Source organism: Rhineura floridana, chromosome 2 (assembly GCF_030035675.1).
Source record: "Rhineura floridana isolate rRhiFlo1 chromosome 2, rRhiFlo1.hap2, whole genome shotgun sequence".
NCBI lineage: Eukaryota > Metazoa > Chordata > Lepidosauria > Squamata > Rhineuridae > Rhineura > Rhineura floridana.
Window position 1 is genome coordinate 113,800,344 of NC_084481.1, and position 25,366 is coordinate 113,825,709.

Below are 25,366 nucleotides of genomic sequence, written 5' to 3' on the forward strand. Positions count from 1 at the left end.
TCTCAATAGCAGATGGATTGGAAAACAGTTGGCTCTACAGACTGTGGGGTTTTTTTGGCTGGGGTATTCTGCAATATCATGAGCACAAATCATGAGCAAAAGGATGTTTAGAGAGACCCACAGTAATTGGATGGAAGGAGTGGGATTCTATGGCAGGACTTAGTTTGTTGTGGCAACATATGCAGCTTTGGTGCAGGGAAAACTCTCTAAAGATAGAGGTTACATAACGATAGAGATTATTTACATATTATTATAATGTACATATGTTTTGAATGCCATATTCCTTTGTCCTATTTTCAATGCACCCATCTAATGTAGATTTTACATGCTTTTGTTTATGAGTAGTTTCAGGGTAAGCCCTTTACATGAAGGTAGATTATAAATATTATACTGCGTGTTGTCCCAAGTACACTGCAATCCTCCATTAAGGTTTTAGCAGATTTATAAATCTGTATACAGCCAAGTTATCTCAGGCAAAAAGGAATTCCAGGTGACATAGTTCAGCCTGACCATTTAACAGGTATTTAAAAAGGACTACCCAATAAGAATGCACCTGTAGGTCTAAGACTTGGACCAGAGAGAATGGGGCTCTTTTCTCTTTTACTAGATCTTCATTATGTACCTTCTTTTTCCTCTCATTAGTGCACAGGAAGGTTGAGTCATAGTATGAAGGAAAGATGTATTAATTATTCACTCCAAGGTAGGAGACATTGCTAATTTGCACTGCATACAGTTTTCCACATTCCACTTGGACTAAAAAGAATCATTATCACACCGGTTGCATTTACATATGTATCTCCAAGACTAGTTTTGCCCACAGATGTCTGGGAAGAAAAGCTGGACAGGCATCTCTTTCTCTCTGCAGACTTCACTTCAACATCCTTTTAAATGTCTGCATCTTAAAACGACACCTTAGAGCACTGTTCTTCAACCTTAGGTCCCCAGATGTTGTTGGACTACAACTCCCATCATCCCCAGACAGCATGGTCAATAGTCAGGGATGATGGGAGTTGTAGACCCATCAACATCTGGGGATTCAAGGTGGAAGAACACTGTCTTGCAACACATATATCCTTTAGTCCTAAGATTAATTTTCAGTAGTGGGTCCTATTTCTTTTAAATCGTGGTGATAGACACCAATGGACCTTACCCACAATACAAGCTTAAAACCTTTCTCCTTCTTTGTGTTTCTCAGCTTAAGAAACATTGGAACATAAGAAGACCCCTACTGGACCAGACCAAAGATGTATCTAATCCAGGAGTTGTCAACATGGTGCTTTCCAGGTGTTGTTGGACTACAACTCCCATCACCCCTGATCATTGGCCATTATCTAATCCCATTTTAAAGCTATCTAATTTGGTGACCATCACCACATCTTGTGGGAACACATTTAATAGTTCAACTATGCAAAAAACAAAACAAAACAAAAACCCTCTCCCCACATTTTCTGTACCGTGTATAAAAATGCAGCAGTCTCTCAGTTCACTTCCAAATACAGCAATGTTGACTAAACATCAGCCAATTAGGAGAATGCTGTTGTGTCTCTATCACAATATGTCTAGAATTTGAAAATCTTATAGCAAATCACCAGTTTTGACCACTGTGAAACAACACCTGATTTTATTCAATGAATTTTAAACATCCTTCCTTGGCTCGTGACTGTAACCCTTTATAATAATAATATAATGACACTTAACATACCTGTTGCACTTTAGAGTGTTCAAATTGCTTCTCATACATGACCTCAGCAATCCTGAACAACAACCCTTCAACGCAGTTATTATTCTGATATTGCAACTGGAGTGCTCATGCAAGGCAGGGGAGGGTTTGCTTACCTAGCAAGTTCATAGCAGAAATGAGAATTGAGCTAGGGCCACCTTGGTTCACAGCTCACAGCATAATCCTAACCATGTCTGCTAAGTCCTGTTGAAACCAGTGGGGGTTACTCCCAGGTAAGTTGGGTTACAATTGCAGCCTCAGTTTTTTAGGCACTACCCTATAGACACTAGCTTACACTACTCAAATGTCTTGCATTTGACAGATAGATAAAATTGCGCCCATACAGAAGTGATTCAAACCCTTACTTCACCTTTTTTTAAAAAAAATAGCACCATGCATTAGCACCATTCCTCCCCCACATATCCCTAAAAAACCAACATCCATATCAAGAACACATCAAGTGTTTCCCAAAACTCAGTTTTCAGATTAAAACCGGCAAAAGGGAAAAAGCTACAAGGAATGCTGCCAGAACATATTAATGTCAGCTGTACCATTATGAGCTGCTAAGCTGAGTGATGAGATTCCCAGCTTTGCTCATTTTGTCTATTATGTTTCCATAGAGATAGCTTTAGTTTCCTTCACAAGCCCATCTTGCAAAAGACAAAAAAATGTCTTTGCCTGGCCTCTTCCAGGGAGGGCAAGTAAATAATGTACTCATTCCCAGCTGTAGACTCTTAGCCATTAAGAACTAGGTCAGAAACTGTGTTGCTTCAGCAGTTCATATTGTCAGATCGTTTCCATATCAACACGATCTGTGATATCCTCTGATTTTGCTCCACACTTTTCCGGTCCTCAACAGCAAAATCTAGATTTAAGTTCCATTATGCCACGGTGATCATACCAGTGTGACAAAGTAGATGCACATTTGGATTTGAACTGATCAGAGAGGAGTTCAAATCCTCACTCACCCATGACATTTATTAGGCAAATGTAGGTGTAGAAAGTCACTATCTCTCAGCCTAATCTCTCTCACAAGTTTGTTTTGAAAATGGGAGAATCCATTTACATATCCTGTCCCGTGTTCCTTGGAGGAAAGTTAGAATAAAAATATAAAATGATAGATTTGGTGTGGAAAAATATCTATAATAATTACCTGCATGGAATTATCCATTCACAGATAGCCATATACTAATGACTGGCTTGATGTGACTAGCCATGTTTGTTTATGTTGTCTGCAGACTTCATGCATGAGCATGGCGATATCCAGTGTTAGTCAACTAAGTCATACTCAGACTAAACCCATTGGAAGTTATGACTTAAGTCCATCGATCTCAGCGAATCTTCTCGGAGTATGACTTGGTTGGAAGTGTGGTATTTAACTGAATATACGATTGCCAGCAGCCAAAAATAATAAAAAATAATAATCTTGCTACTTCAAATAGTCAGTCAGATGCGAGCCAGAAAGAACAAAGTGGTTTTGAAACAGGAAACTCCACCAATCTTTTTATAACCACTGAAGTGAAATAAGTAGCAAGAGTTTTGCCGATAATCTATTTTATACGTTGCTGAGACCAATTAAAAATGAATGAAGAACCTGCAGCAGTATTTAGGGCCTTTCCACATGCTAATGAAGCCAGAGCTTGGAAGATCACTTTTAAAAAGGAATAAATTACAATTACTGTTACATGGCCCCAAAAGGAATAAATGACCATTACAATTATAATTGTTCTGAAAGGAATTGATTACTTTACTGTTACTCAAAAGTAATGAGTACGATTACACTTAAATTACTTTTTTTAAAAAAACCTAAAATGCCTACAAGGTGCTGGCCTTGGCTGCTGCACACCTAAGTAGCCTAAAACAATGTTAAAAATAAACACACACACACACAGAGGGTAGTAGACCCAGATTCCATTTCTGGCATCTAGAGGTAGGGATGGGAAAGACCCCTATCTGAAATCTCAGAGTGCTGTTGCCAGTCAGCCTAGACTATACTAAGTTAGATGTATAATTTGTCTGGCCCAGTCCAAGGCAGTTTCTTATGTTTCTAATTTGAAAACTGAATACACCTCTTCATGATTTTTGGTTGATCCTCAGTAAAAGTATTGCTTTATTAACCTTGCATGGAAGTTTGGCTTTGCCTTCCAAAACAAAATCTTTTCATTTCAGAGCAATCTGACATTTTAAAATTTAATGTTTTCAGATTAAAACAAACTAAGAGCAAAAAGTTTCATTTCCAGAGAGCTTCAGAAATAATGTGTCTGTTCTGGGTGGCTAGCTATGAGATATTTACCTGGATGTCTGCTCTTCCATTTTTTACTTACCTCTCTAATGTCAGTATGAAAAATGATATCAGTTCTCCTAGCACAAATATGTTCCCCTTTATACAAAGTCTCTTGTGATGGAGGAATCAGCACTGCATTAATTTAAACTGAGAATGCTCCTCACAGTATCTTTGCTGACAGTCTGCAGGCTTGCATTTTTCATTAATCACAGCTGATGGCAAATGCTATTTATTTACATCCCCAAGACAGAGCATCACTTCTTGACCAGGATTACTTATAAACAGAAGTTGCAGGATCTTCAGGCAGTAAAATCTTTATTGTGCCTAAAGGCCCCCAGAAAAGTACAAAGTCCTATTGCAGTAGAGGCACATAAATACAATGCCAAATGCCCCCCCCCTTCCAACCTAATCAGACCAGGGCAGATGCTGAATGGAAGGAAATGTCATTTTACATATGGAGCACTGAATCAGTGAGAAACTAAAAGACATATCCAGGGTGTGAAAAGTATGGATTGTAGCCATATTTCTCCAAATAATAGAAATTGCATCCTTAAGGTGAATCTTTGTTTCTTCCACTATAAATTCCAGTAAAAATTGTTTCAGATTTAGACCCCAGATACCTATCAGAACGGCTCCCAAACCTGCTAGGAGTCTGTTATTTTCTCCTCCAAAAAAGCTTGATATAACCTTTCAAGTTCGAGTGTTGCACTTACCTTCACAGCCCAAATTGATTGATCCAGTGGATGAAAAAGTTTGAAACAGAAGCCATCTTTTTTGGAGGGTCTCTCTATCAGCTCACAGGAATGAAGCAAGATGGTGCCTACCCACTGCCCAACTTTTGGTGTTTTATAGATCAGCAGCACTCCAGGTTTCAGCACACACCACAACTTGGTCCAGCTTTTCAGAGTCCCACGAATCTGAGAATAAAAGAAAACAAAAAACCAAGGAGGATTTTCCCTTGTCTTATACTAAAGACAAGTCCCTATCCAGTGAAACAGTTTTAAGCCACCATTCTTGCCTCCATTCTGAAAGAGATCTTAATTTTCCCCTGTGTCTTGTTGTGCTGTACTATTCCGCATGAAGTAACTTGGGGCTGCAGCCAAACTCCCAGTGGAGCTGCCTGCAAAGAAAAGAACTGCTTCTTGCTAAACAGCTCATTAAAGAGGAGGCACTTTTGCTTTCACCCCAAGACCCCAGGGTTGCACCTTGCCTCTGAGTCAGTGTCACTTTTAAGCAGCTCTCCCCTAGAGATCATATGGCCTTTTACACATCCAAAACGGTAATACATGCTGAAGTCCCTTAATTTGTACATATCCAGGGCTTCAAGAAAAATGTCGGCTCCACCTGCTTTTTCCTCACTGCAGCCTAGATAGTAATGTTTGTGCCTCCGTAGAAAAGTTGCAGAGGACCTCAAATAACTAAAGAAGTTTAACCCATTTTTGTCTTCTGTGCCTTTTGTCTTATGGGTATGTTGATTGGTTCAATCCCCATACTGACCCAGTTTGAATGTCACAGTAAACCACAGTTAATTGTTTACCAACAACATGCTTGTCTGGACTGTTTCTCTCCTTGGACTCCAGAGTGAGATTTGTTGGGAGTGAAACAAACCACGATTCCTAGTTCAGACACAACACTAAGCCAGGGATCATGCTTTATTTCTTCCACATGCTAAGAGGGAGGAGGCAAGCAAATCACAAAGCACATTCATAATAATACATTAACTGTGGTGAATGAGGCCAGTGTCAATAAAAACTTCAGAAACCGGCTGCTGGTAATAAATCTAATAATGAGAACACGACTTTATGACTGTATTATTATACAAGGGCTTGGTTGTGTTAGAATGCTAAGTGATGTTGTAGTTAGTGAGAAGCCACAATTTAAAGGAAAAGTTTAGAAGTTTCAGCAACAAAAGCACATGTTTTATATCAACGGTTACTAATAATTTTGGAGCCGGTGGGCACATTTGCAAATAGGAGAAACTATCATGGGAACCATACCCATAACCTATCCTACTGGCTGCAATGGAATGCTTCTTTGAAGCCTGATTTCAGCAGAGAGAGAAGAACCCTTTGAGCACCAGGAAAGACCTCTGTGTGCATATGTGTGCCTGCCACATTATCAACTCCTGCTTTATATAAATACACAAGGCCACCAACTCAGCCTTTGGCATCTCCAAATAAAGGGACAGTAGGGTCACAAGGCTGTAATGTTGGGATGGATGAACCATTGATCTGACAACATTAAGACGTTGGTTTAGTTTTCCCCTTTAAAAGTATCTAACATACCTACATTTGCAACATAAAGAATGAACTTTCATAAATCGCACAATTAACATTTTAATGGATTTCAGAAAAACAAGTCCTTTTTTTGAACCAGAAAAGGGGTAATTAACTAATGTTGCAAGGCATTCCAACATAAAGAGGGACTTTGGTAAGTCCACAGCAATGCTATCTGTCTTCCTAAGAATTTGCTTCTATTAGTTTAAATTTATCACCCATTTTGACATATATAAGTCTTGGATAAAAAAACAATTACTTCAGTCTTCAGCTTTTATTCTTCAAACAGGACCATTTTAAAGCAGTAAGCAACCTTTGGAATGAAGGGTGCTGATGGTTTATGCAGAGCCCTAAAAGTTGCTGGATCTTCTTACCCATGTATTCTTAAATGATGTTTTATACTAAATTACCTTCAGCCAATCTGCCATAATGACCACACTGGGATCTTTCAGAGCACTGAAGAGTTGCTTGGTGGCTCTTTTCTTCTCCTGCCTGTAATTCTTCTTCTGTACCTATTATACCGCAGAGATAAAACAACACTCATGAGCACATTTTCTCTCTTTTTACTGTGCTGGGAAAAAAAGAGGATGAAAAATTGAGTAGAGAAAATGAGACCGTGCCATTCATTTAGAAAAATAACTCGCATTGTAGGGAACTCACTGGAAGTTTATGCAGCATCAGCTGAAACATCAAGGGTTTTTATCTGGAAAAATTGCTATTGACATCGGCCGCTTACTTACTGGAGTTCCATTGCTGCATGGAATAAATCTTTTTATTCTAAGAGGCAGTGTAACATAGTATAAGAGGCAGTATAACATAGAGGATCAGACCAGGACCAGGGAGACAAAGGTTCAAAACCCACTTGGCCATGAAGCTAACTGGGTAACCTTGTGCCAGTCATTTCTGGCGACAGGAGAGCTATGAATCCTCTCTGGGTACCTACATGGATTTTAATGAAGTAGCACAGGTACTGGCTGTTATCAGCATTATTGAATTCCACAGGAATTAAATTCAGTTTCTCAAACAGGGAGAAATCCAGCTGCAGTATACTGCTGGTATTATTGTATTATTGTTGTTTATTATTGAATGAATGAGTGAGTGAATCACTTTTTACATATATGTCTCAAGGCAATTTACAGACATACCATAAAAACAGCTAAGATAATTTTTAACACAGTAAAAACAACAACTGGAAAAAGGTGTGAAAATAATACAAAATGAATATCTAGAGCAGAGACCTTTTCATCAAGCTGGGAAAACTTGTCGAAACAAAAATTTGTTCGTTCTGTACAATATAGGAAACGGACCTTTAGTGTGGTGGCACCTACCCTATGGAATTCCCTCCCCTTGAATATTAGGCAGGCGCCATCTCTGCTATCTTTTCAGCGCCTTTTGAAGACTTTCCTCTTTCAACAAGCCTTGCATACAACAATCTTTATTTACAGTCGACCGACCACAGATACAAAAACATGGTATTAAATATTAAAATATAAAAATATAAAATGCTTGAAATCAGAAGCTATAGCAAACAAAAAACAGTCCAGTTGAGTTAGTTGCCATTTACAATCTTACAGGGTCTGATTGAGATGGCCAGGTTCAGAAATTTTGCCACCTGTACGTTTATTGCCTTCTCAGAATCCTCAAGGAGAGTGACCAGAAGAGACTCAAGGGGGCAGCCTGGGAAGGACTGCGTAATTGGGTATATTAGATCTTTTCTGGCCCCTGTATAGTATCTACAGTTAAACAAAACATGTAAGATAGACTCGACTTCGACGCTATTTCAGGGACAGCATCTATTATTGCTTGGGATTTTATTATATCTGCCCTCCAATAGTTTAGATGATAGGGCATTAAATCGAGCCAATGAAAATGCCCTCCTATACTTGGGAACAAATAACCAGCTAAGATAGGGCATCCCATCTTTACAAGGAGGCCCTGATAGGCCCAGTGTCAGGGGGGAGCAGGGGCCCTGGGCAGCTGCCGAGAGCTCTTGGGTGTCAATATCCGCCAACCTCTGTTTAACTATCGCCCTGGCGCTTCCAGGCTCCATAGATAACAAATCAGAGGGAGAGAAACATACTGAGATAACTTTTTTGACTACCACCTTTGTCCAGAATGGCTCAAAAGTATCTCTCATTACCAGGGATGTAAAGGGGCTGTGAGTGTCCACACGGCAGCAGCAAAGCCAGTAATGAATAACATAAACCCAAGCTGAGCATTTCAGAGAGTTAAGGCCAGCCTCCAGATTGAGGGTAGCTCCAGAAACACATCTTGGAACACCAAAAATGGACCTAAGAAAAAGAGATTGAATTCCTTCAAGTGAACCCTTGAGGTATGGGAACCAGATTGGTGCCCCATAGAGAATCGAAGGGACTATCTTGGTTCTGTGAACACGGATGGCTGCTGGCAAGAAATTCCCGCCCTTTGTATAAAAGAAGCGGGTCATATTTTTCTCGGCTTTGGCCTTAACATATTTTTCTTGGATGCTCCATCTTGCTGCTTCATGGAACCAGATACCCAAGTATTTATAGGAGTCGACCTGTTCAATTCTGTCACTCCCCATAAACCAGGGGTATCTGACCTTTCTCTTAGAAAATACTACTACTTTGGTTTTTGAATAGTTAATTGTAAGAAAGTTTTCTTTACAGTATTCCACAAAGACACTCAATAATCTCTTAAGACCCAGCCGAGTTTGGGAAATTAAAACCACATCGTCTGCTTAAAGCAAGACAGATACCTTTGCATGCGCAATCTTAGGTGGATGGGATTGTGTTGTCCCCAGTGTGGAGGGGAGATCAGCCAGATAAAGGTTAAATAGGGTAGGGGCAAGGACACACCCTTGTCTAACCCCTCGTGAGGAGGGAATCTCCTTAGAAAAGTGACCATGATTGCTGCAACGTACTTGAACAGAGGTGTTTTAATATAGCGTACGAATCAGGGATAGTAACCTTTTCTCAATAGAGAGTTGTTTCATTTTATACCACAGGCGATCACGGGAGATGGAATCAAAGGCAGATTTTAGATCTATGAAAGCTGTGAAAAGTTTACCTCCTCTCGGTTTAGAGTATTTATACACTAAGTGGGCCAATACCAGGCAGTGGTCAAGGGTAGAGCATCCAGTTTTAAATCCTATCTGCTCTCCCCCAGGATGTTATTATCACTTATCCACATTTTCAGTTTAAGGCCTAGAAACCTGGCATACACCTCCCCTACTATAGATAACAAGCTGATGGGACGGTAGTTACTTGGATCATCTTTAGGTCCTTTCTTATAGATAGGAACGATGAAAGCTTTCAGCCAAGCTGTAGGAATTATGCCAGATTTATTTATTAGAGTAAAAAGGGAGGCCAGCAATGGGGCCCACCAACTGATGCTATTTTTCAGCAGCTCGGTAGGAATGCCATCTGGTCCAGGAGCCTTGCCTGGCTTTAGCTGGAGTAATAATTCCTCAATAGAGTTAATGTCGACAGGGAGCCAGTCGGGGGTGTCAAAGTGCAAATAAGGGGAAGGATTAGAATTAGATATATTCGGATCGGGAAAGACTACATGAAAATAGTCCTCCCAGATATTTGCTGGGATATGACAATCAGGATTTCTGTTGGTGTAACTTAAAGCACCAGAGACAAGCTTCCAAAAAGATTTAGAGCTACGTGTAACAGATGCTGCAATCAGCATTTGCCACAAATCCCTGATTGCCTCACTTTTTTCCCGATTTAAAAGCTTTCAACAAGCCTTTTAAGTTGAGACCTGTCCCAGTTTGCGTCTGTTAGAATTGCTTGTTAATATGTTTTTTAAATAATGTTTTAACCCTTTTTAAAGATGTTTTTAAAGCTTTTAAAAAAATGTTTTTAACATTGTTTTGTTTTAATATATTTTAAAGTCTGTTTTTATGATGTTTTAAAGTGTTTTTAGCGCTTCTGTTTGCCACCCTGGGCTCCTGCTGGGAGGAAGGGCGGGATATAAATCAAATAATAAATAAATAAATAAATAAAATGTCTTCCATTGTTTCTGTAAAGCACAGCTAGTGCGTGCCTCTGTCCTCTCTTGATAGGAATGCTGTTCCACAGAAAAAGGGCAGCTCCACTGAAAGCCCTGCTCCAAGTTGCTGTCAAGTGGGCTTCTGATATTTTAGGAATTTAAGGAGAAATTCTGCTCCAGAATGCAGTGACCTACTAGGAATATCAGGGATAAGGTGGTCTCTCAAGTAACCTGGCCTTGGGTGGCTGTTTTTTCAAGAGGAACATGTATCTCCAGAGTTGTTGCAAGCAACAATGTTAATAAAGTCCAAGTGTGACTTTTGTGATGCAGACTGGAGACTACTATGAGCTAAAAAAAAAAAAGGATTAAAATTATCTTATTGGTGGGAATGATCTTCCAGAAAATACAGCAGCAGAAGAACGATAATTTGTACAGTAGAGTTGTAATTTGAGTTAATATGAAGTAAACCAAGCCACAGGGAAGAAAGAGAAGTGTGAAATCTGGCTCCACAATTATTATTATTATTATTATTATTATTATTATTATTATTATTATTATTATTATTAGTCGTTTCCCCCCCCAAATGGAACTCAAAGCGACTTACAAAAAAAAGAAAAAGAAAGAAATTGTGCTCAAAGTGGCTTACAACAAAAGCAAACAACAATTACAAAAACAATTTCATAATAAAATACAACAGCAGTAGTAAAACAATAACAAATGTCACAGCAAACACAAAAACCTTTTCAATACTATAAGTATAACATTACATTCTTCAGCAGGCCACATTACACCTCTTGGCAATATGGCAAAAATAAAAGGAAATGAAGACCGTTTCAGCTTTGCTCCTAGAAACACCCCACCCATGTTCTTACTCGCAGTCTCTCTCCTGTAGCCGCTTCTTGCAAGCCCTCCAAAGGCTGGAGGTAGTGGGGTAACTGGAAACACCACGTTCATGGTTTTATGCACGGTAGCTCAGACAAGCCCCATCATCTTCCAGAGAACTTGCTGTGTTGATAAAACTGCAACCTCCACCCCCTTTTTAATACCACTGTTAAAGGTGTGGGGGTGGAGAAGAGACACTTGCTTCAATACGGCTTTTGCAGATGTTTGTTTCCATTGGCTCCTTACTTCTCCCAGAGCCGCCACACCTGCTCCACACTGCGGCCGCAGCTCTCCCACACGCCGAAGCAGAGTACTATTAGTCAGTTTACGTGTTCAGAATTGGGAAACTTCTTAGTTCACTTATCATAGATAGTAACTCCCACTTGGCAAGTGGTACAGATTGGGCTATTCCATTTCTGAACTCGCAGGAATACCTCACACAAGGAAGCTCCTCTGACCTCCCCTGAAGCTTTAGTCAGCTCCATCAACAGGGCTTTATCTCTAGATACCCCAGAAATGTGACCCTTGGACCAAAGAGAAATGGGTCCAAGTCTCTCAAGGCAACAGCTTCCCAGACAACTAAGATAAACCTTATTTCTCACACAACCAAACTACACATACCTTCAAAGTCTCTTTCTTGTTGTTTTTGCCAGTAGGAGATACACACTCTTTATCAGACCCATTGCAAAATTTGTATTCAGTCTGGAATGAAAGGAATTGGAAGGAATTAGGCTTCTTAAGATTAAAACAAAGTACATCTCCCCCAATAATCATGTCAGCAATACTCATCTAATCATTAAGCAGAGAAAAGACAATTCTGAATAACTGCTAAGATGCATTAGATTGGGTCCTTGCTCTGAGCCCTGGTCCAGCAGCCAGGGACCAAACGAATCTTAAGTCACCTAAATCTGAAATTCCCAAGTCAGGGCCTGACCCAGATCCCAAAGAGGAACCAGAATCCTTGCCCTCAAAGGCCTCACATACTAAATCTACTCCAAACCCTGCCTGACCTGCTTCCTCCAGATTCCACCATGGGCACATTCATAATCGCTAGGTCCAGACACTACCTTGCCTTCTGCTTAAATTGTAGGTTTTAATGCACAGATCTCCGGCTTGTGGTTTGCTCCTTATCCTCCTGTCTGGAGCAAGTCCCCCTTCCTTGCCTTCAGTGTTAACCAGGGTTTCATGTTACATGTGCACTGACATAAATCATGATGAATGAAAATCATTACCTCTTTTGTAAACCAAGAATTTGGGGGAAGGGTCATGGCTCAGTTGTAGAGTATTTGCTTTGTACGCAGAAGGACCCACGCTCAATCCTCAGCATCTCCAGGTAGGCCTGGGAGAGAGGAATCTTTAACTTGGATTCCTGCATTGAGCAGAGGGTTGGCTTCAATGGCCTTATAGACCTCTTCCAACTCAACTATTCTATGATTCTAAACCCCTCTTTGAAACCTTGAAGATCTGCTGCTAGTCAGTGTAGGCAATACTGAACTACACGGACCAATGGTATAAAGCAGCTTCCTAATGATTGAGTTTATAGGTTTCAAGTACGTTCAGTTCAAGGGAATTAGATTTGCTTTAACCATGGCTTGTCTCAGTGCACATGTAACACATAACCATGGCTAATGATGAGGGAATTAAAGCAGGGGAAGTTGATCCATAGAAGGAGGAGAGAGGTCACAGGCTGGTCTCAATCTCTTACCCAAGGTTAAATAGCACTTCTTCTATGCAGGGCCTTACAAAGGCATCTGTTCCCCAGTTAGGTCACCATCACCTAGTGCTGCTCAGTGTTGACATGAAGTGGCTTCCGATGCAATGGGAAGCCACAGTTTTCCACTAGGTGAATGAGTCATAGTGAGTTTGGGCTTACACATTCCTTTCCTCCCCTGCCCTTGCACAGCTGTGAGGAGACTGGAAGCATCCACTTCCACTTTCAAACAAAGCACAGCTCCTTGTTTGTTTAAACTGGGCTTTCTTAGAAGAAACCAGCATCCAACCATGGTTTCAGATCCTGGTTTGTTCTAACCACAGTTCCATGGTAAGAGGAAGTTGTTGTTTGAGCTTTTGGTTTGCATGCCCACACTCCCCTCGTTCACATAGTGGGAAACCATGGACTTTATACACAAAAGGAGAGGAAAGCAAGATAACAAATATATTTACTTTTGGATAAAAACAGTTGTGATGAAGGAGGGAACCAACCCAAATATCTATGCATGGTATGATAAAATGTCAAACGAAATGATGCTTTGAGAAAAGCAAATGTCCCTACAATGCTTGGATTCTCAACACAGAGAAGATTAAGAACATTTGGTTCCTGAAATCACACCCGCTGGACTCTTTGTGCGTCAGAGCTTCCTGACAACAGTGTCTGGTCTTGGCTTCTTTGACCGCTAGATATAATAGCAAGCAGTTACATGTATTAGGACTAGAGATGTGAAGGCCCAAGAAAAACACTTAAAAATTCAGAAAAACAGGGAGGAAAAGTTTCCCCCCAATTTTCCAGGTTTTCCCCCCACACCTTCTCATCTCTAATTAAAACCGATATATTCCATTGGTGAAGATGGCTATAATCATCTTATAAAGGTTCATGGTTAAAGTGCAAACAATTAAACTACATTGCAGTGATTGCTGTCATTTGTACTGAGCTCCTAGAGATGTTGGAAAAATAGGAAATGGGCGGGGGAATATCCAGCTATATCCAACTAGTTCTTAATATTGTGCCTGCAAGGGGCTTTCTGAGTCCTCCCAGACTGTGGGATTTTTTGTGGGTGTTCTCTGCAACATGTTCTTGACACAATAATAGTGCATTAATGATGGATTTATTCTGGACCATCTGCACATCATTCCACTTGATTCATTATTTTGTGATGCTTCCCCAATGCTACCACATTATTGCTGTCTGGAGGGACTACAGAGCAACAAAAGTGGAACCCCCTAAAAATAAAAACCCAGAACATTTGTGGTATAAAAAGTTACAGGAATTCAGCAGGAAATTACAGGGTATGCATTAATTGGAAAGGAAGTAGTATGACCCCCCAAATAATTTGAAAGTGGGATCACATATGACCATCCCAATAGCATAATGAACACAAATCATCACAAATGCAGAAACCAACGGATATCTGGAGAGACCCTCTGACCAAATGAGACATTCTTTCCCATTAACTACAAAATTTATGGTTTCTGTTTACAACTCTTAAGTATTCCTGCTTCTCAGATGGCAAAAACTAGGGGCTCATCCATACTTCTGTTTAATCTGTAATGCAGAGCCCCTACAGAGAATCTAACCTAGAAAATTATATTTCTCTCATTATTCATCCTAGAAATCTGTGTCAAATTTATTTTTATTAATTTCAAAGCCTTTTTATTGGTTAATATCATATGATGATGAAGATAGCCTTTTGTGTTTCAAACTGGAGATTCTGTTCTATTTCTATTTTGGGTGCATTAACAGTTGAATCTGAAACTGCAGTTTGATGGAAAATCAGATTAGTTACGATATGTTGCTACTTAAGCAATGACTATTGGAAAAAACAAACTTGGCCTGCCCAAGATGCATGTTTTCAAGCTGCTATGCTTAAACCACTCCACTTAAGGAAAGGTGGCATAGTCAATTAAAAACATAGAGCACACCTTGAATTTTACTAAAATATATTTCACCTCCCACTGTTTTATCTTGTGCAAACTGAGATACTTCTCATGTGCATTGGAAACTATCCTGCAGAATAGTCAGAGCCATTATTCCACAATTGTTTTTGGAGTTTTTTTAGTGCTGCAAAGTGTTGCTGTACTTCACATACTCACAGAAACAGAAGCAAAAGAAAACAATTTACTATAGGAAACTTCACCAAAATTGCAAAGTAAATCAAACATATTTAAAGTGACGATCTGAACTCTGTCAACTATCTTAATATTGTTGCTTCCTCCCTGCTAAAACAAGATCAGCACAGCACGTCTTGTTTCTGTAATTTGGGCTGAGAATTGCTAGGAGAGGCCCTGTTCCCCTTACAGAGCTTTAATCAGAGTGACTGGCTGTTAAACCACTCTGGCCACTGGAGCTCTGTCAGGGGAATACGAGTCTCCTCTCAGAACCCTTCACAAACTTCAAGGATTCTTTGGGGGAAGCCATGACTGTCTAAAGTGAAATAAAGATCTGATGTGGGTGTGGCCTGATTAGCCAAGCCAAGCTGCAAGTTTGGCTTTTAGAGCACTGACAGTTCATGCTTACTGAGTATGCCCGGGCTTATCATTGACTCCAATGATAAATTTCTTAAATTAATTAAAAATTGGCCAGGCATTTTTTAAACGAAGATGAAAGTCAGAGTATGGGGCAAGGTCAATAATAGGAATACAGGAACTCTGTAAACATGGCTGATTTTTAATTAATTTCAACGAAGTATGAGAACAGAGTTTTATATGCCATTTCCATTTTTCCTTGGGGACTGGGGGCAGAAACTATGTCTTCAACATTTCCAGATATGTTACATATTTGACTGTTCCCCAGATTTAGGTCACATCCACATCATCCATTTAAAGCACTCTTATACCACTTTAACAGTCATGGCTTCCCCCAAAGAATCCTGGGAAGTATAGTAAGGGCACTGAGTGTTAGGAAACCCTTAAACTACAGTTCCCGGGATTCTTTGGAGGAAGCCATAACTGTTAAAGTGGTATAATAGCATGGATGAATCCTAGTCCCAAAGGAGGGGCAATAGCAAAACTGATTTACTACAGATTTTATACTGCCTCAGTGGCTGCTTCTCATCCTTTCAAATAAATTTACCTTCAGACATTATAATCAAGTCAAAAAGGATATGAAAGGCCAGCATCAGGTGACCAATAGTGAAAAGGACAGAAGACAATTAAATACATACTTAGCACACATTTCTAGGCGGAGGTCAAAGGGATGACTAACACATGCTTGGCCACACCAAAGGACTGCTGGTTGCAGAAGGCATGAAGCATGTTTATGACTTCAGCGCATTCCAAAACGGACAGGTGCCCAATTGATACTTGACATCAGCCATCTGGTTTTTCAAAGGGGAAGGATAAAAAACACCCCTAGAGATAGTATTCCCAAACATTTTACTCTGTCGAACTTGTAACTGTAAACGTTTGCTATTCTGCAGACCAGTTCTTCATTTTTTATTACTGGGGGCTGTTGTGGTAATTCAGAACAGGATCGCACGCTTCTTGTTCTTGCCTTACTGCACATGCTCCCTGGCCTTATTTCTCATGTCCCTGCCCATGCCGCCCTGGACTCCTGCTGGGAGGAAGGGTGGGATATAAATCAAATAACAAATAAATAAAATAATAAATGGCTTTCATTCTTCCATCTTTGCTACTCTCAGCAACCCCAAAAGCCCCTGACCTCTTAAACAATTCCACATGTTGCCGTTGCTGACCCTTACACCTGGGAACTCACTCACGGAATACTTAAATCAGGGATGGGGAACCTGCAGCCCTCTAGCTGTTACTGGACTACAAGTCCCATCATCCTTGATCATTGGCCATGCTGGCTAGGAATTAGAGTCCAAAAACATCTAGAGGACCACAGGTTTCCCACCTCTGCCTTAAATGGTGCCACCCAGCCTTTTCTCCCTTCAGGCCTCTCCACAAAACTCACCTTTACCTTGAAGCATGTGGATTAACCCATTTGTGATCCCTAACTGAAATGAAGCATAAGCACCTACATGCAAAGCCAGGAGAGACCATATCTCAGTGGTAAAGTACATGCTTTGCAATGAGGAAGTCCAAGGTTCAATCCTTGGCAGATCTGGTTTAAAGGATCAGGTAGCAAGTGATGGGAAAGACTTTTGCCTAAGATTCTGGACAGCCACTGCCAGGGTAGACACTGTTGGGGTAGATGGACAAATAGTTTGATTTTGCCAAAGTCAGCTCCGTATGTTCTTATGAACCAGGGGTAGACAATGTGGTGTCCTTCAGATGTTGTGGACTACAACTCCCATCAGCCCCAACCAACATAGCCAATGGTCAGGAGTGATGGGAATTGTAGTCCACAGCAACTGGATACCTCTGCTATCAATCATACTTTGTATGAACCTGCCCATTTGTTAAAACCATCAGAGACCCTCCCGCACCTACCCCACTACCACAAATTAGGTAAGTGGCAAACAGGGAGAGGGCCTTTTCCATGGTGGAGCCCCAACTCTGGAACACTCTTTCCAAGGCTGCCTGCCACTTAGTGCCCAGTTTAACAAGTTTAAGGTTGTGCAATCCTATTGTGCAATCCTATACAATCATACAAGGAAATAAGCCCCATTTAACCCAATGCGATTTACTTCTGAGTAGACATGCATGGGATTGTTTTGTTAGGCTCCAAGCTGAGACTTTGCTCCATCTTGAAATGATTAAAAAATGTCATGCACCTGAAGTTAATGTTTTATTACTCTAACTACTGCTTGTTTTTAAGAGAATGTTTATGTATTTTCAGACTGTCTTATTTATTGAAGCACTGTATGTCACCTTGAAAATATTTTATTACACAGAAAATTATATGTACACACACACACACACGCATGCATGCACACACACATGTGTACATATAATTGCATTTGCTCACTTTCACTGGAGCAGCCACTTACACAGCACAAAAAAGGACACAAGTTTGCATCTGCTGATTTATAGTATATGCAAATTTAGAAACAATTAATTTAGATTTAAATAGAAATACAATACATTTCACCACAGTGGAGAAGACTGTGACCAGGTGATCTGTGCGCCTATTCCATCTGCTGTCCAGACTGTAACTGCTGATGGACAACTTCAAGGCCTTCCATGCTCTCCCCTTGGGCAATGCAATCCAAGCCCCCTTTGTGCTGGGCTGGGGAGGCCCTGCTGGTCTCTGCCTACAGGGTGTCAGTGGTGTCATGTAACCGGCATGAAGCTCATTGGTCCAGCCACCAAATGAGCGAGTGGAAATAATGCTGGTGGGATCCCCACTGGTGGCAGCCTGTTGAAAGCTTTACACTTGGGTGTTCCAGAGGCAGGGAAAGGGAGGGGCTGAGTCAGTCTGCGATTCACTGGCTCTGGAGCTGGCCCCGCTGCTGTCACAGGATGGCATTGGTCCTGACCCAGGGCTAGGCACTGCACCAGCTTTCCCCCCCTGTGTGAGCAGCAGGGCTGTGGGTGCAGCAGTGGCCCCACCCCCCTTTCAGCCCCACTGCTCCCTAGCCAGGGTTTGGATTGCAGCTTTAGAGTTCTTTTATCTTTATCCCTTCATAAAAGAGGGCTGTAACGCAGGACACATGGCCATTCTACCTTCACCCTTTCCCACCCCATCCCTTCATTCTCCTTCCCCCTGAAATTTAGATGTAGGCTCCTTGGGGCATGGATTGTCTTTTTTTTGCATTTATTTATCTGTAAAACACGATATACATTGGCAGTGCTGCATGATCCGTAGTTTGGACGATCAGGAATGAATTACAAGCTCAAGCACTACTTCGATCCCTTATCTCTCACTCTTTTATAGAAGTCTTCCTGTTTTCCTCAAACCAGTTTGCTGTTAAGTCTGAACCAGCAAATTGTGGTTTGCGTCACCCCTCATCCACACTAGGATTGCAGACGAGGATTGATGCTGGTTTTGGAGGGATCACTCAAATGACAGCTGGCTTGTTCAGAGACTGTAGTAAATTGTGAATTAAAGAAACCAGGAGGTCTTGTATGGTGTGTGGGGCAGTGGGATGGAGGGATCTATGGGGCTTGTTCCAGATGATAAATATCAATGCAGCTATAGTTCACATAAAAGAACAGGGGGTTGGACTTGATGGCCTTATAGGCCCCTTCCATCTCTACTATTCTATGAACTTAAAAGCATGTGGATAGAAGCCACTGGATCACAACCAAAATAATTAACTAAGAACAACTGTAATTAGTTGACAATTTTAGGAACAAAGAAACCCAGGCCTTTAATCAAATGCAATTTTGCTACCAATTTTCTGCCTGTCCAAGGCCATTTGTGTACTAGAAAGTATAAGGTTTTCTTCAGGGCTGGCTTCTAGCACACAATACATTTGGCTTTTCAAAACTGCTGCAATTCATGAGAGATACTTATTTTAAAAATAAAAGGCTTTAGGTATATCAAAATCAAGAAAAATAGACCAAGGAAAACGCACTTGCTGGCCTTATACTCAATAATGTCAAACGAGAGGTTGCATGATAACGCTCAAGCCTTTTCAAAACCTTTTTCTCTTTAATCTGTAGTAAACTTTTTCTGAACAAGCTGTTTTCAGCCCACACATACACACCCATACATGTCTTCTGCTTTGTTATTTTCTTCTGTTATTTACACACAATAATGCTCTCCTGAAACATATGAGAATCATAAGGTTGGGTTGTTTTGGTGGTAGGAGGGATTGCGTGTGTGTAGGGGGGGCTTTTTTCCTGTGTTTTACTTGTGGGTTTTTGGGGGGAGGGGTAATATGGGTTTTGCCTGTTTTGAGGGGACAAGATCTGAGCAGCAACAATTTTTGTTCTGTGAAATGGGCATTCTGTGGTACCCATGAAGGATTCTTAGATTTTAAGCTCAAGCTCAAAAATGGTTAGGGACCCAAGACAGAATAAACTCTTTGGGAGAACCCAAGCAGTTCCATCTGTGCACTTCATTTTACATTTGACTTTTATCATTCGCCTCAAACCCTTGTTAAGAAGCAGAACACAACAGTATAGAAATGAAAGCAAATGTGACAGGTTCCCAAGGTAGAGGTCTATAAATGTGCTCCTCACTGGCAAGCATTACACACTGGTGAGTGTAACCAGCAGTAGCCCTCCTCCTGAATTTGGAGCCGGGAAAGGGGATTATCCCTGACGTTCCACTGAGCTCTGGATGCATTCGAAGAGCCTCTGAAGTTCACCATGACATCAGAACCAAGACACTGCCCTACCGAGCTTAGCCAACATTTATTGACCTCTCATAAAAATACAAGAGGAGTTTAGTTACACAGAAACAGGAAATTCATCACTGGCATCTTATGGGTATTCTTCCCAACAAAAATGCACTTAGGTTTGCAATAAAAATATAACTTCGCAACAAAAATGCACTGAATTTGCATGAAGAAGTCTAGTAGCAGATCACAGGACTACATTTTGTCTACTGTTGACCTCGATCCAAGTAAAAATGAACATTCCCATAAGCCTCATTACCTTATTAATAGAGTTCGGTGTCTGTGGAATCTCATCCTTCATCATGGACAAGCTGTTTCCGTCCATGTCTTTCCCTGAAATACAACAGCATAAGTAAAACACTGAGGATTTCTGTGGCAAACAACAACAGCTGAAACAATCGCCTGAAAAAGGACTTGGCTTCTAAAGGAAACAGAAATCCCCCCAAAAGAAGCTGTAGGATAATGACAGGAATATGCAGAGCATTTTAAGATAACCACTCAATAGGGCTGTAATTCTAACCCCACTTACTTGGGTGTACGCCCCATTGAATTCAATACAACTCACCTTGGAGTAGACAATAGTAGAATTGCTACCAATTACTGTTCAAGATAGCTACAATGGTCAACTGGTTTCACAATTTCTAAATGCGATTGGGAACATGTTTTTTTTTTTTACCATTCATCAGTTTTGGCCAAGACCTGGTTCACACATGTCTGTCTGTCAGTTCTCTGCACTTGATGACAAGCAGCTGGATGTGTGAGCAGGCACCACTGAAAAGTGTAACATTTGAGACAACTGGAAGAGATAGGGAAGTTCAGCCTGTGGTGCTATGTCCATGATATCACTCGATCTGCAGTTATCAGGGGATGAACATGCATGTGTGTAAAACTGCCCCAATCCTATGCACGAAATAGGAAACACATTTTTTAAAAAAGCTTTTGTTGCTGCTGCTGGTGGTGCTTCCTTGCAGTTCCTCAAAGCACCTAACGCTCTGCATCTCCCATTGTTCTGCCAAGCTTCACGCCTGGAATAAGAATCTGCTCTGACTCTCAAGTTATCTTTATTGAAAGAGGAAAGCCTAATCTGTTTTGTTTCATGACTTGGGAGGCCTGCTATGACAAAGATTTATATCCTCTGCTTTAGGGCGAATGCGATTAAATTCCACTGAGGTCAATTGGAGCTACTAGAAAGCAAACATTAGGATTAGGGCTATCCTCACCCTGCCACACTCATACATTTCTTAATTCTAGGTATTTGTACAATGGCATTTACATGGGCAGATTATTATTGAATTAATTTCTCATCCTTGCTTTATGAAGAGAGAACATATGGTCTGGACTGCCAATTAATTTTAATGGGAACCACAAGACTGACTCATGACTCACGGATATGCAGATTTACTCCTTTGATTGCTTTTTTTTAAAAAAGAACACACCATCCCCTTATTGTTTATTTGTGCCTTAAGAAGAGAAAGTACTGATATCTCGCAGAATCCCCCTCCTCCCCCCAAGCATTGTGAATCAGTTCTGCCACAACACTTGGCACATCAAAAGTATTACCCTGTGCTTTTCCCTACTAACACCCTAATCCAAAACACACTTCCCAAGTAAAAAGTCCCAATGATTTTAACAGGACTTACAGCCAAGGTATCATGCATTGGATTGCAGACTAAATATTACTTAGTAGCATATTTCATACCTTTGCGGATCAGCAATTAACCTAAAGGTTAGATAATCACCATATGCTCTGTATTAATTACACTGGCTTACTTATGGTTCTAACTCAAATGCTTCTGTAGCTGCCTCAAAACTCATCCCTCACTTTCTCAGAAGAAGAAAAGGAAAAGCTGTTTTAGACAAATGCAGAAGAAAATAGTTTCCACTCCTTAACATTAAGTTAGGTTGCTGCTTAGAAGTCTTCCATACAGGTGAAGTAACACATTGTGCTCAAGACTCCACAACAAAATCATACCTGTACTGATACTCAAATGAGAAACAAGGACGCTCAAATTACTTTGAAATAGGAGCTCTCAATAGCTGTCTCCAGAGCCCAAATTCATCCCTATTAAAATTTAAATAATAAAAATGTTGAAGAGCACTGGGCCCAGGACTGAGCCCTGCGGTATTCTGCTCGTTACCTCCCCTCAGTTTGAGAAGGAACCATTGATAAGCACTCTTTGAGTACGATTCTATAGACAACTGTGGATCCATCTGATAGTTGTTCCATCCAGGAACAAGGAAAAAAACATGCTACAGAACTCCTGGAGAACAGTAACCCCCAAACCACTGGACTTTTTCTGAGAGGGGACATCTGGGTCAAACCTATGATTTTGAAATTTCAGAGTATTGTTCATTAGAGTCACTGATGTCTCCCAGTGTTCTCTTGAGTGATAAGATGTCTCCAGTGGGCATCACTTTTCCAACAGCAGCTGCATCTTTTACTTGATCACTGAATCCTTCTCTTTCTTTTATCCTAACCTTTCTTCCTGATTCAGTTTACTTGTTTGCTGCTTAGCAATAATCTTGGCTGGTTGCTGATAGGGCACTATTTTTTAATTTTAATTTTTTTATTTATATCCCACCCTTCCTCCCAACAGGAGCCTCTATTTGCCTTAGAATGGTGGGGAGGAACATTTCCATTGTTTCCACAAAACTGATCTTAATTTTCTATTAGGCATAATACGCAGAACAAATGAGGGAGGGGATGAAAAAGGGAAGAGATACGGAGCCTGTGATTATCAGTGAATCTAATCATCAGGTCTACAGTGCAATCCTAACAATGTCTAAGAAGTAAGTCCTAGTGAACGCAACATGGCTCATTCCCAGGTAAGTGAGGTTAAGATTGCAGCTTTACTACCTTTCACTCCCTGGATGCTGCAGACTTAAGCCTACTCATCTGGCCTGACAATCTGAGGGACTTACTGCTAAAGGAAACATGAAAAGCACTGGGCTGGAGAACAGCTGCAGGGACAGGAAAATTCATCATCGGACTACTAAACTTCTGCATATTTTATGGCTTTTTTTTTTTTAATGGCTTGTCAAGGAAGGACCTGTGAACTTCTAAAATGTATGGAATGCTGAGGAATCAGTTGACCGGCTGGCTGGCTGGCGGGCGGGCGGGCGGGCGGGCGGGGCAGGGGAGGAAAATGGAGGGGGGGGAAAAGAAAAATTGGTCTGCTCAAGTCTAAAGATTTATAGGTACAAAGGGAGATTAAGCTTGGGTGGATGTGTGCTGAGAGGCCAAAAAACTCTGCACTATAAATAATGTTTTAGGAAGGAGGAAAGGGGGAAAATACAGGTTATTCTTTTTCTGTTCTGCAGACCTCTCCAATATACACTGTATACTAATGCTATATAGCAGGAGTGGGGACCTTTTTAGGCTAGTGGGCCAACTTTGACAGGTGGGTGGGCATTATGATGTCCCACTTGTCTCACCCCCTGTCAAAATCCCTTTACAAGCATCCCTGCACTTCTCTTTTCCACCCCCAGTGTCAGAGGCAGAAGGGAGCAGAGCAGGGTGGCTTCAAAGAGTAGCGCTGGGAGGGAGAAACATTTCCCCCTCCTTGAGCAAGGTGCGCTCTTACTGCCCACCCGCTGTTGGGCAACTGGGAGCACCCATTGCTTCAGCAAGAGAAGAACCGGGAGCCTACTTTAAGCTCCCAGTTGTTCTTTTGAAGCCCCACCCTTATCCAGCCCGCACTTACATCATGCGTGATTGCCACCCTGGGCTCCTATGGGGAGCAAAGGTGGGATATAAATCTAATAAACAAACGAACAAACAAATGGTGTCAGGTGTAGGGTGGGTGGGCATGACTCCCCCCAAACAGCCTCATTAGCCAAATGGGGAGGCTTGGGGGGCCACATTTGGCCCACTGGCTGGAGGTTCCCCATCCTTCCTGGACAGCTATAAAATACTCAGAAGGACATGAAGTCAGTTCCAAAACAGAACTACATAGCACAGTAGAGGAAGGCTTGGTTGTGTGTGTGTGTGTGGATACTATAAAAGATGTCATTTAGCCTTTCCCACTCCCCCTCAAGAGCATGAACAGCACTATAAGGCTTCTGTTCCAGGCTGGCTAGAAGTTCTGGACAGAAGCTCTCAGCTGTTGTGGTGGTCCTGACAGCTGTGGAGCTGGAGCTTGCTGGAACCCTGGCATTTGCCCCACCATGTCAGGTGCTGCCAAGAGTCCTGATGATGTCCAGCATGTTGCAAAACCCATGGGGCAAACACTGACCTGGGCTGATTGGGTAGATCTCATTATCGGTCCCAAAAAAGAGGTTCCGGGTCAGCTTGCGAGGATCAATTTTCTGAGGAGTGGATGCGGCAGGGCAGAGGGAGAACCTTCGCCGAAGAAAATTCTCTTCCTTCATGGCATGAGCAGTAGGGGTTTTCTGAAAGGAAGACAGAAATAACAATAGTGTCAAGTCACAGGAACTCAGTTTTTGTTGTTTGTTTGTTTCTTTGCTATTTTGAATCTGCCTGTTCTTAAACTGAGTTCTGGTTATTTGTTTGGCTACTGCTATGTTTAAAAAACTCAGTCTTAGATATTATTTCTGGAAGTTTGCTAGCTCTGGCAAGTAAAAAAAACCCACACCCAAATTTAAAATGTTTTTTTATAAAACATAAAATGGAAATGTGCTGCCTTCAAGTGGATTCCGACTTATGTCAACCCCCTGAATAGGGTTTTCATGAGGCTGAGAGGCAGTGACTGGCCCAAGGTCACCCAGTGAGCTTCATGGCTGTGTGGGGATTCGAACCTTGGTCTCCCAGGTCATAGTCCAACACCTTAACCACTACCCCATACTGGTATAATATTTATTCTTCAATAATACATTCTGAAATTATTTAAGCTGAGCTAAGTGAAAATATCCCCCATTTGATAAATATCTGATATCTGCATCAGGGGTTACAAGGTATCTGGTCATCTCCCCCTCCACACCTTTCAGTTTCAAAAAATTCTTGCAAAGTTTTAAAGTTTTTATTCATTGGTGCAGCTCAGCCAAAAGCCAGGGGCTCGCAGCCAAAGGCCCCCCAAATGACCATACAGACAGCACCAAATGATAGGAAATAGGCCCAACAACATCACCTGAGCTGGCATGGGAACACAAGAAACTTGCACTGAGTCAGACCATTGGTCCATGTACTGTCTACACTGACTGGCAGTTGCTCTCAGACAGGGAACATTCCCAGCACTAACTGGAGATGCTGGGCCCTGGGCCTGGGCCCTTCTGCCTGCAAAGCAGATACTCTACCACTGATGTGTCTTCCTCAAAGAGGCTGCTGAGGACCACTGGGATTTATTCTGGCTCCTGCAACATC

At 41.3% G+C, this 25,366-nt stretch overlaps 1 protein-coding gene across 2 annotated transcripts in view; it reads right to left on the reverse strand.

Moving 5' to 3' along the window:
* Positions 1-25,366, reverse strand: part of OSBPL5 (oxysterol binding protein like 5) — a 249,302-nt gene that overhangs the window by 82,266 nt on the left and 141,670 nt on the right. For both annotated transcript variants that reach the window (XM_061610182.1, XM_061610183.1), the window contains exons 2-6: positions 24,282-24,438; positions 20,306-20,379; positions 11,762-11,842; positions 6,691-6,792; positions 4,718-4,921 (exon numbers count right to left, since the gene is read on the reverse strand). In XM_061610182.1, the coding sequence (XP_061466166.1) occupies positions 4,718-4,921; positions 6,691-6,792; positions 11,762-11,842; positions 20,306-20,379; positions 24,282-24,438 (618 nt within the window). The remainder of the gene's footprint in view (positions 1-4,717; positions 4,922-6,690; positions 6,793-11,761; positions 11,843-20,305; positions 20,380-24,281; positions 24,439-25,366) is intronic.